This window comes from Chiloscyllium punctatum, chromosome 39, assembly GCF_047496795.1.
Source record: "Chiloscyllium punctatum isolate Juve2018m chromosome 39, sChiPun1.3, whole genome shotgun sequence".
Taxonomy (NCBI): domain Eukaryota; kingdom Metazoa; phylum Chordata; class Chondrichthyes; order Orectolobiformes; family Hemiscylliidae; genus Chiloscyllium; species Chiloscyllium punctatum.
The window spans coordinates 17,112,369-17,131,884 of record NC_092777.1 but is presented as its reverse complement, the minus strand read 5'-3'; the positions used below and the strand labels follow the sequence as shown (position 1 = coordinate 17,131,884).

At 42.0% G+C, this 19,516-nt stretch overlaps 1 protein-coding gene across 5 annotated transcripts in view; it reads left to right on the top strand.

Moving 5' to 3' along the window:
• The window catches only part of mprip (myosin phosphatase Rho interacting protein), a 441,123-nt gene that overhangs the window by 278,624 nt on the left and 142,983 nt on the right, over nucleotides 1-19,516 (top strand). For all 5 annotated transcript variants that reach the window (XM_072558240.1, XM_072558238.1, XM_072558239.1 and 2 more), the window contains exon 8: nucleotides 15,056-15,182. In XM_072558240.1, the coding sequence (XP_072414341.1) occupies nucleotides 15,056-15,182 (127 nt within the window). The remainder of the gene's footprint in view (nucleotides 1-15,055; nucleotides 15,183-19,516) is intronic.

Below are 19,516 nucleotides of genomic sequence, written 5' to 3'. Positions count from 1 at the left end.
AGTGCACTGATAATGTCAAATAACAAAGTAAGTTGATGGTGTTAATAGCAAGTGATTAAAGATAAGCTGATGGTATTATTTGGTTCATTTTTTATTACATATTATCTAATCGACCTGTTCAAATATGTTGTTAGATGCATCTGGAACAGGTGAGACTTGAATGCAGATCTTCTGTCCTAGCAGTTGCCATGAGTTTTTTTTTTAGATAGCATCTCTGAACCGGTTGTTGGAAAAACTATTACACACCTCTGAAGTGGGTGGGACTTGAATCTGGGCATCTTCATTCAGGGGTAGTGACACTATCACTGTGCCACAGGAATCCTTAAAGGAATTTTTTTTTAAGTATACATTAGAGGAGACAGCTGTGGCTGGGCCATTGGTGTAACTGAGAGATTGTATACATGCCATGTAAAGTTCTGTAAACTACTCTGTATCTTGTGATGTGCATTAAATTAACTCCACAAATGCTTAAATTAAACTCAGCATATGGCCTAGTCTCTTAGATTTTAATACTACTTTAACTCATCCTCCTATTAATGTTCTTTGATAATACTTCCTTGCAAAAATGCAAATACTGCATTGTACCTGCGTCAAATGACAATTCAAGCTCTAGTTGCGTCCCTGTCATCTAAAAGATAGAGTACCTGGATACTAAAACATCATAGAACTAAAATCCTTGTATATCATGTTCATATCTTTCTCAATCCATATATTTATTACACCAAAATGCATATTTGGTGACTGTATGAGTCCATGTACTTGTGATCACGTTTTCTAAATTGGCTTGAACATTTTTTGGTTTCTCTTGTCAACGGCAAAACAAATGTTTTTACCTATTAAACAATCCAGGACTCGAGCCAATTTAGTCCAGGATTCAGGAAGTGCTAATTGGTCAGGTTGAAACTAGAAAAACTTATTGATTGAAGGAACTGATTCAGTATATGAGACAGGGTTACAGGTGGACACTGGAATCATTTAGTACTCAATTCCATCTCTGTTCCTTCAGCCAACATTAACACGGTAATCTTCAGTGAGATCAGTGTAGCAGAGGGAATGGCATCAGCTCCTTTCTCGGTTTTCCACAATATCATGTAGAGTATAAACTACACTTCTAATCGGCTTTGTAGCATGCTGATGCCGATGAAGGCCTTTTTTTTAAAAGAAAATACAGTGGATACTCGATTATCTGAATGAGATGGGTTAGCACTATTTCATTCGGATAATTGGTTATTTGGAAAATCGATTAAATGCCTTTCCACTGGAGCTTGGAGTTTTAAAGTCTGCTCTCCGTTCAGGACAGTAACAGCAGCACACAGCACGTGAGCCCCTGCCCCCAACACTGGCCCCTGTTCCCTCCCCTGTCTAGCTCCGTGCCGCATCCCGCCCCGCACTCCCCAACCCGGTCCATTCTGGCCCTGCACTTCCCAACCCCGCCCCCCAGCACAAAGCAGAGAGAGCCCCCCCGGGGCATCTGGACTGCACACCAACAACAAGACTGCTGCTGCTACAGCTGCCTTTATGGGATAAGTCTCCAAATAGTGCTCACAGCCACATGCACAATTTTTACTGCAAATTTTTGACAGGTTCCACATTTGCCCTGCACAGGACAATGTTGGAGAGATTATTCCTGGGAAGTGGGAGTGTGGAGTTTAGGGTACACCCCTTCTGTAGAACTCCAGGGAAAGTGTGGGGAGAGAGAGAGAGAGAGGACAGGAGGTCAGTCATTTGGAGACTGTGTCTGTTTAATCACTCTAACAAAAGACATGATCACTCTTGGAAACAGTAGAGACCTCCTTCACATAATCAGATTTTCGGATAATCGAGGTTCCCCTCTCGTTGATACCTTCTGGCCATTAGCAAAATTGCATAAGTTTATTTTGAAGCTGCAGTTGGCTACACAAGCCTAGCTAACAACAGTTATACATTATTGAATATGCTGTCTCCCTGAATAGGTCACTAAAGGGCTGTTAAACTTGTTACCTTTTTTATTTGTGTAAATAATTTTTGCTATTTTTGTATCAATGCTACATGCAGTTCATTTGTAGATTTCCTGGAATTATTAGACATCCTTCTTGTCATGTAGGAGAAAGTGAGGCCTGCAGATGCTGGAGTACCAAAGTTGAAAAATGTGGTGCTGGAAAAACACAGCAGGCCAGGCAGCATCCGAGGCTTATGCCCGAAACGTCAATTCTCCTGCTCCTCGGATGCTGCCTGGCCTGCTGTGTTTTTCCAGCACCACATTTTTCAACATCCTTCTTGTCCTGTAAAAGTAAGAAGACAAGAGTACATATTAATGTAGCTTTTAAATTCATTATGATACATTATTGGCCAAGCTAGAGTTGAGCCCTGTTCCACAAGGCCCCATTGTTTATTTATCTTTATGTAGTTGTAGGGTTTTTATTATCTGACCCCTTGGAAACTAGATGTTTCACCAAGCCAAATCTCCTAACTGTTGGTTGAACGTGCACAACCAGAAAGTATGTCGATGATAATAGACACTGGTAGCATGGTGGCTCAGTAGTTAAAACTGCTGCATCACAGCGCCAGGGACCCAGGTTCGATTTCCGCCTTGGGCGACTATCTGTGAGGAGTTTGCACATTCTCCCAGTGTCTGCATGGATTTCCTCCCATGGTCACAGACGTGCAGTTTAGGTGAATTGGCCAAGCTAAGTTGCCCAGTGTGTCCTGGAGTGTGTAGATTAGGTACATTAGTCAAGGTAAATGTAAAGTGGTAGGGTAGGGGAGTGGGACTGGATGGGTCGGTGTGGACTTATTGAGCCAAAGGGCCTGTTTCCACACTCTAGGGATTCTACGATTCTGGACACCTAAATTATATGGGCATGGCAAGAACAGCTTCAGTGGGCTAATCTGAGATTTCAATAACAGCACAACCAAAAAACAACTAATGCCTTGATTGCTGTTGCAGTACTCTCAGCAATACTGTTAATTTTGTGGACAATATGAAATGAGCAAAGATCTAGCTAAAGTAGACTAGAAACAAAGATTTTATGGTGGGACAGTTGACAAGCAATGGAGGACTTTCAAAGCAACTTTTCAAAGTGCTCCGCAAAAGTATCTTTCAGTGAAAAGGGGTAATCTGCCATGGGTATCTAAGGAAGTAAGGGAGGCCATCAAATTAAAAGAGAAGCATACAAAGTGGCCAAGATCAGTGGGAAATGAGAGGATTGAGAAATCTTTTAAAGGTCAACAGAAAGCCACAAAAAGAACTATAAAGAAAAGTAAGACAAAACATGAGAAAAAACTAGCATAGAATGTGAAGGCAGATTGCAAATGTGTTTATAAATATATAAAACGGAAGTGACTAAAGTAAACGTTGGTCCTTTTAATGGATGAGAAAGGCTATTTGCTTATGGGATATGATGAAATGGCCGAAGCATTGAATAGGTATTTTGTGTTGGTCTAAACAATGGGGGACACTAATAACATGCCAATAATTGACAAAGAGACGAAGGTAGGTGAGGACCTGGAAACAACCGTTATTATGGAAGAGGTAGTTTTGGGCAACCTAATGGCACTCTTGATAGACAAGTCTCTTGGCCCTGATGGAATGCATTCCAGGGTACGAAAAGAGATTAGGGGAGAAATAGCAAATGCACTTGCAATAATTTTCCAAACTTTGCTGGGCGCTGGGGCAGTTCCAGCAGATTAGAAAACAGCAAATATGATGCCACTGTTTAAAAAGGGAGGTAGACAAAAGATGGGGAATTACAAACTGGTTAGCTTAACTTCTGTAATGGGGAAGATGTTTGAGTCTGTTATCAAGGAAGAAATAGCAAGGCATTGAGATCGAAACTGACCTGTTGGGCAGACACAGCATGGGTTCATGAAGGGAAGGTCATGCTGAACTAATCTTTGGGAATTCTATGAAGACATTACAAGCAAGGTGGACAATGGGGATCCAGTAGATGTGGTGTATTTAGATTTCCAAAAGGCCCTCGACAAGGTGCCACGCAAGAGGCTGCTGCATAAACTAAAGATGTATTGTGGTGTTTTGGGTAAAATATTAGCATGGATAGAGGATTTGTTGACTAACAGGAAGCAAAGAATGGGGGAAAATGAGTGCTATTGTGGTTGGCTATCAGTAACTAGTAGTGTGGCCTCAGGGATCAATGTTGGGAACGCAATTAATCGCAATTTATAACAATGATTTGGAGTTGGCGATCACATGTAGTGTATCAAAGTTTGTAGATGACACTGGCAGGGCAAAGTGTGCAGAGGAACATAGGTACTTTGAGTGGGCAAAGGTCTGGTAGATGGAATGCAATGTTAATAAATCTGAAATCATCTATTTTGTTCAGAGTGACAGTCAAAAGGATTATTATATTACTTGAATGGTAAAAAGTTGCAGCATGCTGCTATGCAGAAGGACCTGGATGACCTTGTGCATGAATCAGAGGGTTGGTCTGCAGGTACAGCTTTGTAATTTAGAGTTATAGAGATGTACAGCACAGAAACAGAACCGTCGCTCCAACTCGTCCAGATATCCTAAACTAATCTAGTCCCATTTGCCAGCACCCCAGCCCATACCCCTCTAAATGCTTCCTATTCATATACCCATCCAGGTGCCTTTTAAAAGTTGCAGTTGTACAAGCCTCACTTAGGAAAGCGAATGGCATTTTGTCCTTCACTGCTCAAGGAATTGAGTTTAAAAGCAGGGAGGTTATGTTGCAGCTGTACAGGGTGCTGGTGAGGCTACACTTAGAGTACTGCATTCAGTTTTGGTCTCCTTACTTGAGAAGGAATGTACTGGCACTAGTAGGGGTGCAGAGGAGGTCGCGATTAGGGGGTTGGCTTTTGAAGAGATGTGGAGTAGACTGGGATTATATTCATTGGAACTCAGAAGAATAGGGAGGGAATCTTACAGAAACATAAAATTATGAAGGGAATAAATATGATAGAGTAGAGAGGACGTATCCACTGGCAGGTGAAATTAGAACAAGAGGGCTTATCCTCAAAATTAGGGGGAGCAGATTTAGGACTGAATTGAGAAGGAACTTCTTCACCCAGAGGTTGTGAATCTATGGAATTTCCTGCCTAGTGAAGTAGTTGACGTTACTTCAGTAAACATTTTTGAAGCTAAGAGATTTAATTTTGAACAATAAGGAATTGAGGGATTGGGTGAGAGGACAGATAAGCGGAGTCAAGACTGTGTTGCTGAAAAAGTGCAGCAAGTCAGGCAGCATCCAAGGAGCAGAAGAATTAATGTTTCGGACCGGAACCTTTAATCAGGAATGAGGCTGGGACCCTCTGGCATGGAGAAATAAATGGGAGGGGAGTGGGGCAGGGGAGAAGGTAGCTGGGAGTGCAGTAGGTGAATGGAGGTGGGGGTAAAGGTGATAGGTCAGACAGATGGGTGGAGCGGATAGGTGGGACAGGTCATGAGGACGGGGCTGAGTTCGAAGGTTGGAACTGGCATAAGGTGGGGGGAGGGGAAATGAGGAAACTGGTGAAGTCCACATTGACGTCCTGGGGTTGAAGGGTCCCGAGGCAGAAGATAAGGCGTTCTTCCTTCAGGTGTCGGGTGGTGATGGAGGAGGTCCAGGGCTTGCATGTCCTTGGCAGAGGGGGAGTTGAAATGTTCGGCCATGGGGCAGTGGGGTTGATTTGGTGTGGGTGTCCCGGCGATGTTCTCTAAAGCACTCTGCGAGAAGGTGTCCAGTCTCCCCAGTGTAGAGGAGACCACATCGGGAGTAACCGATACAATAAATTGCTCCCGAGAAGGCCAAGTCAAAAGTTTTTTAAAAACGCAGAAAAAAAGGGAGAAAATGGGAGTGGCTGAAGAGCTCCTTATTGGAGTGCCTTGTTCTCATGCCATCTTGCCAGAAACTGCCAATTTACATGTTATCCTTCTGTAATTTCTGTATGACCTCCAAATCACTTCAACTGTCAACATTTACTGGCCTGCCATAATTTTTATTTTAAAAATCTTTTATTGCACTTCTTCCCACAGAAGAGGATAATTGCACACTTTCCCATACTCCATCTTCCACCTGCTTATCCAATGCAATCACTGCAATTTATAGACCTTTGCCACCTCCTTACATCTATATTTCACCAACTTTTGTTAATAATTCTCACTTGTTTTCCATAGCTAGTAAGCTGATCAGCCTTTTCATTCTTAATTTCTGTATCCCTCTTTTTTTTGAAGTGGAGTGACGTTTGTGAACAGAGGCCAAGTGTTAGTAACACAGTCTTGGACAATTTAGGTTTGTGTCATCTACATGTCTATTTTGAATGCCACTGCTATTGCATAAGTGGGTTTGAAAATCTTGGTACAGTCTGTAGTTTAAAACTAGTGGTTATTGTGCATCTAATGAATGAACATGTGTGTTTGCACATGTACCCCATTAGCTTAAAATAGCTGATTTGAGAAAATGAACAATGACAGCTGGCCCTCCACTTTTCCATCATGGAGAAAGGTGGTTTGTTCACTCTGCAATAACAGCCCACATCTGTCATGCCCAGTTTTAAGTATAATGGGGAGAAAATATGTAGAGGTCAATGGGAAAACATGAAAGAAACTTGGAGCAATGAATGTATTGGAGAAGGCGCAGAAGAGATTTACCAGAATGGTTCTAGGTCGAAAAGCTTCAACTATGAGAATAGATAGGAGAAGGGTGTAGGTTTGCTCGCTGAGCTGTAGGTTTGATATCCAGACGTTTCATTACCTGGCTAGGTAACATCCAAGTGAAGCGAAGCTGTTGTCTCCTGCTTTCTATTTATATGTTTGTCCTGGTTGGGGTTTCCTGAGGTTTGTGGTGATGTCATTTGCTGTTCGTTTTCTGAGGGGTTGATAGATGGCATCTCTATCTATGCGTTTGTTTATGGTGTTGTGGTTGAAGTGGCAGGCCTCTAGAAATTCTCTGGCATGTCTTTGCTTAGCCTGTCCCAGGATAGATGTGTTGTCCCAGTCGAAATGGTTTTTTTTTCATCCGTGTGTAGGGCTATGAGGGAGAGAGGGTCGTGTCTTTTTGTGGCTAGCTGGTGTTTGTGTATCCTGGTGGCTAACTTTCATTCTTTTTGTCCTACGTAGTGTTTGTGGCAGTCCTTGCATGGAATTTTGTAGATGACGTTGATTTTGTTCATGGCGCGTAATGGGTCTTTTAAATTTGTTAGTTTTTGTTTGAGTGTTGGTGGATTTGTGTGCTATTAGGATTCCGTCTTAGTAGTCTGGCTGTCATTTCTGAAACTTCTTTGATGTATGGTAAGGTGGTTAGGGTTTCTGGCTGTGTTTGGTCTATTTGTTGTGGTTTGTTCTTGAGGAATCTGTGCACTTATTTTTTTGAGTATCCGTTCTTCTTGAATATGTTGTATAGGTGGTTCTCTGTTTTCCAAAGTTCGCCTGTGCTGCAGTGTGTGGTGGCTCATTGGGATAGTGTTCTGATACAGCTTCGTTTGTGTGTGTTGGGATGGTTGCTGGTGTAGTTAAGTATTTGGTCAGTGTTTGTCGGTTTTCTGTATACGCAGGTTTGTAGTTCTCCGTTTTCCTTTCTTTCGACTGTGACGTCCAAGAATGTGAGTTTGTTGTCGGTTTCTTCCTCCTTGGTGAACTTTAAGCTTGTGAGGGTGTTGTTGATGTTAAATATCTCTTCTATCTTGTTTCGTTTTGTGATGACAAAGGTGTCATCTACGTAGCGGACCCAGATTTTTGGTTTGATGGTTGGTAGGGCTGTTTGCTCTAGTCTTTGCATTACCGCTTCCGCCCTGAATCCTGATAGCGGAGATCCCATGGGTGTGCCGTTGATTTGTTTGTAGACTATGTTGTTGAAAGTGAAGTGGGTGGTGAAGTGGGTCCACTAGCTCCATGATGTTTTCGTTGGTCATGTGATTGATGGTGGTTGGTGTGTGTGTGATGGTCTCTTCTAAAAGTGTGGTAAGTGTTTCCTTTGCCAGGTCGATGTTGATGGAGGTGAACAGTGCTGTTACGTCGAATGAGATCATTGCTTCGTCTTCCTCTAATTTGGTATTTTTGTTGATTTTTAGGAATTCCTGGGTGGAGTGAATGGAGTGCTGTGACCCTTCTACTAGGTATTTCAGTCTTGTGTGTAGTTCTTTGGCCAGTCTGTAAGTTGGTGTTCTGGGTAGTGAGACTATGGGTCTGAGGGGGGCTCCTGGTTTATGGATTTTTGGTAGTCCATAGAATCGTGGTAGTCCATAGAATCGGGTTTCATTTTCTGGAATTCCGTCTTGTTTAATTGTCTGGAATTGTGTAATTTTGTTTCCTAGTTGTGTGGTTGGGTCTAGCACCACCTGTTGGTAGGTGTTGGTGTCTGCGAGTAGTGCATTGGCTTTCTCTATGGAGTCCCTTCTGTTCAGGATGACTGTGAGCCGACCTTTGTCTGCAGGTAAAATAACGATGTTTTTCTCTTTTTTTTTTGAGATTTTCTAGGGCTTTCTTTCCTTGTGTGTTCAGTTTGTTTCCTTCCCTCTTTCAGCTCAGAGTAGGTGCAACTGTCTGTCTGATCATTTGTTGTGTTTTTTCCATGAGATTGTTGTCCTTCAATGTGGTTTCTAATGCCGCTAGGAAATCCTTATTGTCAGCGTCTTGGTAATTGAAATTTAATCCTTTGACTAGTACCGCTTTTTCTGTGTCTGATAGGGTCCGGTCTGATAAGTTCTTTATCCATGCCCCTGTTATCAGTTTTGTCGTCTTTTTTTGAGAGTTTGTCAAGTTTTTTCTTCAGGTCCTTATTTTTCTTTATCTGTGTTTGTCGTTGTTTGGTGTTGATGACTCGTTCTACCACGTCTGTCCATTCTTGATTTGTTGCTCGTTTGAATAACGGTTTTTGGCGCGCAATTTCCCGGTTGTATTTTCAGAGTCTGTGGTGGGCGTCATTGATTAGTTCTCGGCGCATTCTGCGTCCGTTTTGTTCTGTTAAACTTCTGGCTTGAGGTGTTTTAATCGGCGGTTTATATTGGAGACATTTTGGCAGTACCTGTTTTCTTAAACATTCATGCAGGAAGTACAGTTGTTCGCGGGTGGAACACTCTCAGATGGCATTCCTTTCCATAGATAGGAGAAGTTAAGTGCTCCTTGAATGGGAGAAGGCTAAGATGAAATGGAAGTTTTCAAAATAAAAAGGTATCTGGACAGTAGATGGAGAGAAACTGTTCACACTTATAAAAGAATTGAGAACCACAGGTCAGGGATTTAATGTTTTGCAAAAGAATTAAATACAAGGTTTTTTTTCAAAGAGTTTTGGTTTTACACAGCAAATGATATGAGTCTGAAGTGCACTGCCTGGAAATATAGTGGAGACAAGTTTAAGTGAGGAATTCAAGCAGATGTTAAATAATTGTTCCTATAAATAGGAACAGAAAAATGTCATTGGTACTAATAAATCTCTAAGTTTTCAATATCTGTACATTAAATGTAGTAATATAGTTATCGACTGAAGTATCTCCCTGCCAAAGTGGAATAAATGGAATTGGAGGGAATGATGCACAAATGTGTTGCCAAGAGACATGACTTAATTAGACGACTACTCAGAAGTAAAATCGTTTTGAGTAAATCTTACAATTATGAAACTCCTTTGGCTTTAGATAAGAGTGCTATCCTATGTTGAAACCTTGGTATGCTATCTTGACTAAATAAGTCACGAAGGTATCTGTTCAGTTGATCTTCGAAATCTGCTTTTGAAGAAGTTTGACAAAAGTGGAGTGTGTCACAAACTCCATAGTACCTTTGGATGCATTCAGGGGAGAGACGATAATCCCTTATTTGCGGGATAAATTGGCTGTGAGCTCAACTGTACACTTGTCTGTGAGAACTTATGATAGGAGTTGATGTATGAATGAGAATATGCACTCTGCGCAGACTCCCTGATTTATTCTAATTCAAATTGAGATAGTACTTTAAAGTTAGATTTCTGTATTAAAGCATTTTTTTGGTCACTATTTACTTGGCATGTATTATATTTAATGAACAAATGTAAAATAGAGTACCTGAGATGAATTTCCATATTTAAATATCTGTATATGCAATGAAGTGAAAATAACATGATACGGCAATCTTTGAATTCAAGCAGTTGAATGTAGTTGACGCATTTGTCTGATGGCCATAGAATACAGCCAAGAAAGGTCTCTGCATTCCAAATCCGACCAGGATAAGCTGTAAATCTTTTAAAGATCTACTTAATGTGGCTGATTTGAGCACAAACAAAACAGCTTGTTGATATTCAGAAGAAGAGTATGATGCTGATATTACCTTTCCTGCCTCCCACTCGCTCTCGCGTGCTGTACCGTTCTTGCTCTCTCCCTCTGTCTCTGTCTGTCTGTCCGTCTCTCTCTCTCTCTCTCTCTCTCTCTCTCTCTCTCTCTCTCTCTCTCTGTCTCTCTCTCTCTCTCTCTCTTCCACCTCCCCCACCCCCCACCATCATCACCAGAACATCTGAGTGTCTCCTGCACTTTCTGCATGTGTAGCCATGGATGCATGTGTTGAGTTTCTATAAAGTTGTCTTTGCATTTCTGGACAGTTTCTATTTCTCATCATCAATGACAGTTCAAGAATAAACAGGTGATCACCCTACTTCTGGTCAAATTGAGATCGTCCTTTAAAGTTAGATTTCTGTGTTTAAAAAAGGCACTTACATTGAGGTTTACCATTGTTTATAGTTTGTACCTAGTTAGTTCAATTCACATCTTGAAAATTTTACTTGAAATTTACAATGAGCAGAGTGACCAACAATAATAGTGCTGTAGTCAGAGCTTTGTGCTGTATTTTATTGTTGGAGAGTGCAGAATGTCAGATTTCTTAAGACTGGAGATAGTTTCCCTGATTGTTAAGAGAGAGAGCCTGTTTTAGTTGGTTATTTGTAAATGCTTGACTTGTGGAAATGATCATGAAAATGGGGCATGTGAAAAGTGTGGGTCTTTTTAAAGGATGTAGGACTGCCCTGAGGTCACTGTTTTCCCTTGAAATCAGGAGAGAATGTTAGGAAAATATTATCGGAGTAAATCAATTAAATAAGGAATTGCACAACCAAGTTGCATTCTGTGTAAAGCAATTCCAAACATAAACGTTAAGCATCTATTTCCGTTCAGTTGCAAAGGCGCGGTCATTTTTGAAGTTCATCTATTTGCTGTAAAGATGTTACTTATTCATGCTGTATCTGGGACTCCAGTCTTAATACTGACTGCAACTAACAGCATGCCATTGAAAATGATTTATTCTTGTTTGATATTGTACCTCCTTTTCAAACCATTGTCATCTTCCACCAGTGTTCTCCAATTAGACTACCTATCTATAGTCACCTTTTTCTTCTCTCGAACCTTTGAATATGCTATTGCCTCTCAAACCTTCCAAAATATCCTGCCACTTCATGCTGGGATCTCTTCAAGCAGGTTTATGTCCCAGCACTCAGCGATTACTAATCAGTGTCACAAATTACGTTCCATAAAAATGATCAAAATGCAGTATTCCTCTTTGATGTCTCTCCAACTGTTAATATGGTTTACACTGCGTAGTAATCATCCTAGGTCTTTCTTGTTTTGTTCAGACCACTTTGTTTCACTCTTATCTATACAATTCAGAACAGCTCCAGCAAAGACTGCTTAACCCACCTCAAAGTGGAGGTGCCAGTGTTGGATTGGGATGGAGAAAATTTAAAAATCACACTACACCAAGGCAGCCTTTGGGATACACAACAATGCAGAGTTGCTGAGCAGAGGCTGATAGCCAAGCTTGGTACCCATGGGGATCGCCTCAACTGGGATCTTGGGTTCATGTCACACTACAGGTGACCCCACTCCACTATACACTTTATGTACATACAAGCGCGTACACACGCACGCACACACACGCACTCCAACTCCCGCAGACCCTTTCTCATGTACATGCTCTCTCTGAGACATATCCACATCCCCAAATCCACACCTTTCCTCATGCGCGCACCCTTGCACACGTTCTATCAAGCACACACATACTCGCATGCACACCCTCCGGCCCCAGCCCCCCCACAAACTTGCCCCCTCTTGCACACTCTCACCCCCTCGCTGCACCTGCTTATGCTTGCCCTCTTCTCCCCCCCATGCTTGCTCTGTCCCCCGCGCCCCTGCGTTTTCTCTTGGCACCACCTGTTCTAGGTACCCCCTCGCCTCTGCGCTCACTTTCTGCCCCACTGTGCCCCCCGCCACACCTTGCCCTCACTCCCAGCCCCCCCTTTGCCTTCGCTCTAGGACCCCCTCGCAACAGGCTCTGCCCTCCTTTCTCTCTCTCGCATTCTTTCTCTCACATTCCCTCTTGCCCACACACGCCTATAAGTCTATGGGGTGAATGTGTATTTGCAGATACATTCTATTTTGTTCAAAAAGCACGTACCCTGTAGGCAGTCAGTCAACGTGACATTTTATCAATTCCTACTTTGGCAATAGACCCAGTCTGACTCCAGTTTGAGCTACAGACAGGCCCTAACCTCTCACCTTTAATGCATTCCTGATGAAGGACTTACACCCAAAAAGCTCCTCTGATGCTGTCTGACCTGCTGTGCTTTTCCAGCATCGCACTTTTCGACTCTGATCTTCAGTATTCACTTTTTCCTTAGAGTGCTGTGAGACAAGCATAGGCTAGTTTAGTTTTGCAATATGGTCGGTGTGGACTGGTTAGACTGAAGGGTCTGTTTCAATGCTGTATGACTTTTATCACTCTGACTCAATAACTACATCAGCCAGGTATCATACCTTTAGTACCTTTTGTTAAAAACTTACGAATCTCATTTCTGGCATTTGCCTTTGACCTAGTCTCGAGGGAGAGACAATGTGATAATAGAAGAGTTGAATTAGATGGACTGTAAGAGTTTATGCAGACAGCTCAACACCATTTTCTTGAGAACAGTTAAGGATTGGCAATAAATACTCAAATTCTTTTTCTATTATCACAATGTGAAGAAGTACTTATAACCATTGCTAGAAGGCCAAGCCCTAACATTAAGATTATGTCCCTTTGCGTCTGTGTATTTTATCTTTTTTTTCCTATTTTCAGCATACTGTTGATTCACATTAGCAGGTGCTAACATTTGAGGCTTGAATATGTCTGCTCACAGTTGTTATAGAAGTCCACAAGATATTTTAAGAAGGTAGCCTAGACCCTAACTTCTCCTTGTTTTAAAGGTAAATGTAACATGCTGTGTTCCAGATACAACTCAGTTGGTCAAACTACTTGATGTTAAGCAAAGCACAATATATTTAAACACTACAGTTAAAATACAACACAAGAAAAAAGAAATTGGAATAGCAACTCTTTTAGAAAACATAATAGAATAATAGATACAGTAACTATTACTAATTAACTGTTCCAATATAGTAACATCCTGTAAACACTCCCCTTGGCAAAAAGGCAATTTCGGAAGAACATTTGTTTCTGAGGTAACCGAGCGGCAGTGAGAAAACCCAGCCTCTAGCTGTAACCAAGGGCGAAAAGATAGATAGCTTCTGCTTCTTCAAAACTCCAACTGTCTCTGCCCTGTTGTGACTCCAAAAGCAACTGCTTAAAGCTAAACCTAAAATTTTTTAAAAACTAGAAATCCTGGTTTGAGAGTTGCCACATCCATTCATCCTTCTACTGTTTCAAACTTTTGTCTTAAAAAAAAATGACCCGAGGCCTCATAAGCTGTTGACTTTTCTGGCTTTCCAGGTAGACAGCTTGTGACCTCTGTCTTAAAATCTCTCCTCTTTAAAAAAGGACAAAGTAACCTCTTAAAGCCACAACATTGTTTCTTGGTGCAGCAAGTATGCCTTCTAACTGAAAGAGCTGAAGCTGATGAATTTGATGGTGCTGTTGTGATGCAGATGTCCCTACGTCTGGGCCTGGATTCAAGTCCTACATTCTCCAGGGATGTGTAAGAACATCTCAGAACAGATTGATAGAAAATATCTCCAGCAATAATGAGAGACCTATTTCCACCCCTGCCCTCACCTGCTTATCACCTGCATCCAGATGTGCTCCACGCCAGATTATTAATTTAAATTAATTAGATTCCCTACAATATGGAAACAGGCCCTTCGGCCCAACAAGTCCACACCAACCCTCCAAAGAGTAACCCACCCAGACCCATTACCCTACCCTATATTTGCCCTTACTATCGCATCTAACACTATTTTATGCTTCCCCAAATTCTGAAATATTGAGACACAACTGCACGATTGAAATCTTTGTTTAGCACACATCAGCGGTTGAAATCCTAGATCACTTAATACCTATGGCTTAGCGCCTATCACCATGTTCGATTTACAACTGTTATGATCCCAGCTGATGTTATTACTGAACAAATGGGATTCCAGACAAGAACCCATGGATCATATTTTGTTTTACTTTTAATGAAGTAGTCTCCTACTAAAAGATGAGCATGCAATGTTGTTCCCATTACGAAACATATCTTTGTACATGGGAAAGAAACCAAACAGCTTTTACTTAGTACCCAACACAATATTACTCTCTCAATAGCCGCATGAGACTCCCTGTATCTTGCAGTTTAATGGGTTTATGGCACTTGTGACTTCAACTTTTAGACTGGAAGTACAGATGCCTTCTTTATGGAGTTCTTATATACCTGAGTTTAAATAAACCCAGCTTTTAGTAACTTTGTTTTCTAGTTTAATTCCCGCACTCAGGTGTAGATCTAACACCAGCTCCTCATTGTAACATAACCTAGTTCATTATGTAACCTTTCTTTCTCAGGAACACTAGGCTGTGCAGCTATCTTTTTCCAAGGTCTTCGCAGGACTGCTCAAAACTCTCAAGTTAAACTGAACCCTAACGTCTTCCTCCATAAGCTATGAATATTTTCTTTGAACTTAATAAGAAAAGTTCCAAAGTCTTTAACAAACCTTAAGGGAGCATTATTTATCTTGCGGGGGTGCAAAGCCATTTAAAATAAACAAAACCAGATAAGTTATATTGCAGTTTTTAAAATTGCCCACTATTATGTCACCCTTTGTGTTGTCAAGTTGCTTGTAATGTTTGATACATGATGTGGGATGCATTTATGGAGCAATATTTTCAAGTTAGAGCTTATAGTTTTTAAATCTGATCTCACAGGCGTTCCACTGTGATAGAGAAGTTAGAAGCTCTTGAGCTGGATGCTGATCGAATGGATGCTGATGAAACCACTCTCAGTGATTCACGACCAGGAAGAAGTGAAACTCGGCAAGTTCAAAGGATAGAGGTAAGTTATGGAATAAGACAGCTCCATATGTTTGTTTTGTTACTCTCTTAATAGCAGCAATTAGGTCAGTTAGAAATAGTGAAAAAGATAGCTATCTCAGATACTGAAAATTAGAGATACTGAATTGGATCATCCTTCTATTTTCTTCTCTCGTTGATTGGCTGCCTGATTTTCCTTTTATTTGATGCAATGTCAAATTGAAACAGTTGACAAAAGTTAATGTGAATGTACATGCTATGATAAAAAAGCGGAGTCTTTTTTGTGGAATAGTGAATTAAGAACTGATTAATAAAGGGCTATAATCCAGCAGTGAAGACTATCTAGAGCACTGACAAAAGCGAGTAAGCAGTGCACTCAGATTTAAATACAACTGACACAGCAATCCAACTGTAGCATGGTCAGAACATCAGGAATAAATTAGACTTTCACTTGAAATCAGCACGTATTCTGTTGTGTCTCAATTGATTTATCCTACACCTTTTATTATATGAAATAAGTGATGCCACTAACTTGGTTGACAGAGACTAAACTAAATGTGGAATAGGAAAAAGGGACAAAGCAATTAAATTTTAGCTGTAGATAGTATGTAAACTTGGCATTTGCTCTAATCTATTTATGGCTGCATTAATGTCAAAATATTTGCTTTTCATATTGTGCTACTTATTATTTTAACAATTGTTTCTTGATGATTTTCCAAAAATATCAGTCCTTGTGTTTTTTAAACTTTTTTTTTTTCTGTTCTCTGGGAAAGAAACATGTCTAGCTGATGTAGTACTATGAAGTAGTAGTCTGGAAAGAACAATGTGAAGATGCTTAATATGTTTGTTGTAAATTGATTAACATTTTGATTATAATAATAAATGAGATAATTTGATATAAGGTTTAAGAAATGTTTTAAAGAGATAACATTACTAACAATTAAGGTTTACCATAATTGTGAGTAGTTGGCACTGTAATAGATAACATGATGTTGTCATAGGTGTTTCATGATCTAAGTACCCATGGGGGTGAGAAGAAGTTGATCACTTTACATTAAAAGATTTGCAAAACCCAATGCTTGCAACTCCCAACTGGTACTGCTGTTTATTTTTGAGGGTAGCATTTACCTATGTTGTAGCTTCAAATGCTTCCTCTTTTACAGATTGAGCTAATTTTCACAGCAGTATGTTGTTTACAGGCAATGGTGAATGCTTCTTTCTGGACGAGAGGAAGGTATACAGTGAGTTTTCCTGTGGGTCAGTACTTGAGCCACTGCTTTTCTTGAGCTGTTAGTAAGTTAAATTCGGCTGTACAGATCACAATTTCAAAATTTGCATATGACACAAACTTTAAAAGTATTGTGCACTATGAAAAGGATAGTATTATACTTAGAGGGCATAGATAAATTAGTAGCATGGGCAGAGTCCCAGATATTGAAATTTAATGCAGAAAAGTGTGACGTAATATGTTTTGGTAGGCAGAAAAAGAAGAGGCAAAATAAAATGAGGGATACAATTCAAAAGGGGATGTGGGAGCCAACACATTTGAAACATATGATATCAAGAGGTGGCAGGATAGGCTGAAGAATACTTCAAATGTCTGTGGGACCTGGGCTTTTGTAAATAGAAACTAAATACAAAAGGAATGAGGTTATGTTATAAACCTTTAGCTGGAGCATTACATCCAATACTGATCACTTTCAGAAGGGTATTTTTCATTCACTTATGGGATGTGGGTTTTGGTGGCTAGGACATAATTTATTGCCCATGCCCTAATTACCCTGGAGAAAATGAAGTGCTCTCTTTTTGAATCACTGCATCCCTAGGGTGTAGGGACATCCACAGTAATGTTAGGGAGTTTTGGAATGTTGTCTCAATGACAGTAAAGAATTAGTAATACAAGTCCAAATCAGGATGGTGTGTGGAAGGAATATGCAGGTGGTAGTGTTCCCAGGCATCTGCTGCCCTGTCCTTTCAGGTAGGCAAAGGTCATATATTTGGAACATACTGTTGAAGATCTGAGTTACTGCACTGCATCTTTTAGGTAGTACACGCTAATGCTACTGGATTGATGGAGGAATGAAATGTTGAAAGTGGTGAATGGGGTTCCAATCAAGCAGGCAACTTGATCTGGTTGGTGAAGTGTTTCTTGAGTATTTTTGGAGCTGCATTAATCTAAGAAAGAACATAAGAATGAGGAGCAGGAGTAGGCCCTCCAGCCCTTCGAGCCTGCTCTGACACTCACTAAGATTGTGGCGAATTCTTTTTGGACTCAGGCTCCACTTACTCGTGTTTTTAACCGTATCCTTAATTCCTCTCTCCCTCTCTCTGATGTCTCTCTCTCTCTGATGTCTCTCTCTCCCTCTCTCTCTCTGATGTCTCTCCTCCTCTCTCTCTCTCTGATGTCTCTCTCCTCTCTCTCTCTCTCTCTCTCCTCTGATGTCTCTCTCTCTCTCTCTCTCTCTGTCTGACGTCTCTCTCCCTCTCCTCTCTCTCCTCTCTCTCTCTCTCTCTCTCTCTCTCTCTCTCTCTCTCTCTCTCTGACGTCTCTCTCTCTCTGACGTCTCTCTCTCTCTCTGACGTCTCTCTCTCTCTCTGACGTCTCTCGTCTCTCTCTCTCTCTGACGTCTCTCTCTCTCTCTGACGTCTCTCTCTCTCTCTGACGTCTCTCTCTCTCTCTGTACGTCTCTCTCTCTCTCTCTGACGTCTCTCTCTCTCTCTGACGTCTCTCTCTCTCTCTGACGTCCCTCTCTCTCTCTCTGACGTCTCTCTCTCTCTCTCTCTGACGTCTCTCTCTCTCTCTGATGTCTCTCCCTCTCTCTCTCTCTGACGTCTCTCTCTGTGTCTCTCTCTCTCTCTCTCTCCTCTCTCTCTCTCTCTCTCTGATGTCTCTCTCTCTCTCTCTCTCTGTCTCTCTCTCTCTCTCTCTGCCGTCTCTCTCTCTCTCTCCGACGTCTCTCCCTCTCTCTCTCTCTCTCTCTGACCTCTCTCTGACCTCTCTCTGACCTCTCTCTGACCTCTCTCTGACCTCTCTCTGACCTCTCTCTGACCTCTCTCTGACCTCTCTCTGACCTCTCTCTGACCTCTCTCTGACCTCTCTCTGACCTCTCTCTGACCTCTCTCTGACCTCTCTCTGACCTCTCTCTGACCTCTCTCTGACCTCTCTCTGACCTCTCTCTGACCTCTCTCTGACCTCTCTCTGACCTCTCTCTGACCTCTCTCTGACCTCTCTCTCTCTCTGACCTCTCTCTCTCTCTGACCTCTCTCTCTCTGACCTCTCTCTCTCTCTGACCTCTCTCTCTCTCTCTGACCTCTCTCTCTCTCTCTGACGTCTCTCTCTCTCTGACGTCTCTCTCTCTCTCTGACGTCTCTCTCTCTCTCTCTGACAGTCTCTCTCTCTCTCTGACGTCCCTCTCTCTCTCTCTGACGTCTCTCTCTCTCTCTCTCTGACGTCTCTCTCTCTCTCTCTGACGTCTCTCCCTCTCTCCTCTCTCTCTGACGTCTCTCTCTGTGTCTCTCTCTCTCGTCTCCCTCTCTCTCTCTCTCTCTCTCTCTCTCTCTGACGTCTCTCTCTCTCTGACGTCTCTCTCTCTCTCTCTCTCTGACGTCTCTCTCTCTCCTCTCTCTCTCTGACGTCTCTCCCTCTCTCTCTCTCTCTCTGACGTGTCTCTCTCTGACCTCTCTCTGACCTCTCTCTGACCTCTCTCTGACCTCTCTCTGACCTCTCTCTGACCTCTCTCTGACCTCTCTCTGACCTCTCTCTGACCTCTCTCTGACCTCTCTCTGACCTCTCTCTGACCTCTCTCTCTCTCTGACGTCTCTCTCTCTCTGACCTCTCTCTCTCTCTGACCTCTCTCTCTCTGACCTCTCTCTCTCTCTGACCTCTCTCTCTCTCTCTGACCTCTCTCTCTCTCTGACCTCTCTCTCTCTCTGACCTCTCTCTCTCTCTCTGACCTCTCTCTGACCTCTCTCTGACCTCTCTCTGACCTCTCTCTGACCTCTCTCTGACCTCTCTCTGACCTCTCTCTGACCTCTCTCTGACCTCTCTCTCTCTCTCTGACCTCTCTCTCTCTCTCTGACCTCTCTCTCTCTCTCTGACCTCTCTCTCTCTCTCTGACCTCTCTCTCTCTCTCTCTGTCTCTCTCTCTCTCTCTCTCTCTCTCTCTCTCTACTCTCTCTCTCTCTCTCTCTCTGACCTCTCTCTCTCTCTCTGACCTCTCTCTCTCTCTCTGACCTCTCTCTCTCTCTGACTCTCTCTCTCTCTGACCTCTCTCTCTCTCTGACCTCTCTCTCTCTCTGACCTCTCTCTCTCTGACTCTCTCTCTCTCTCTCCTCTCTCTCTCTCTCTCTCTCTCT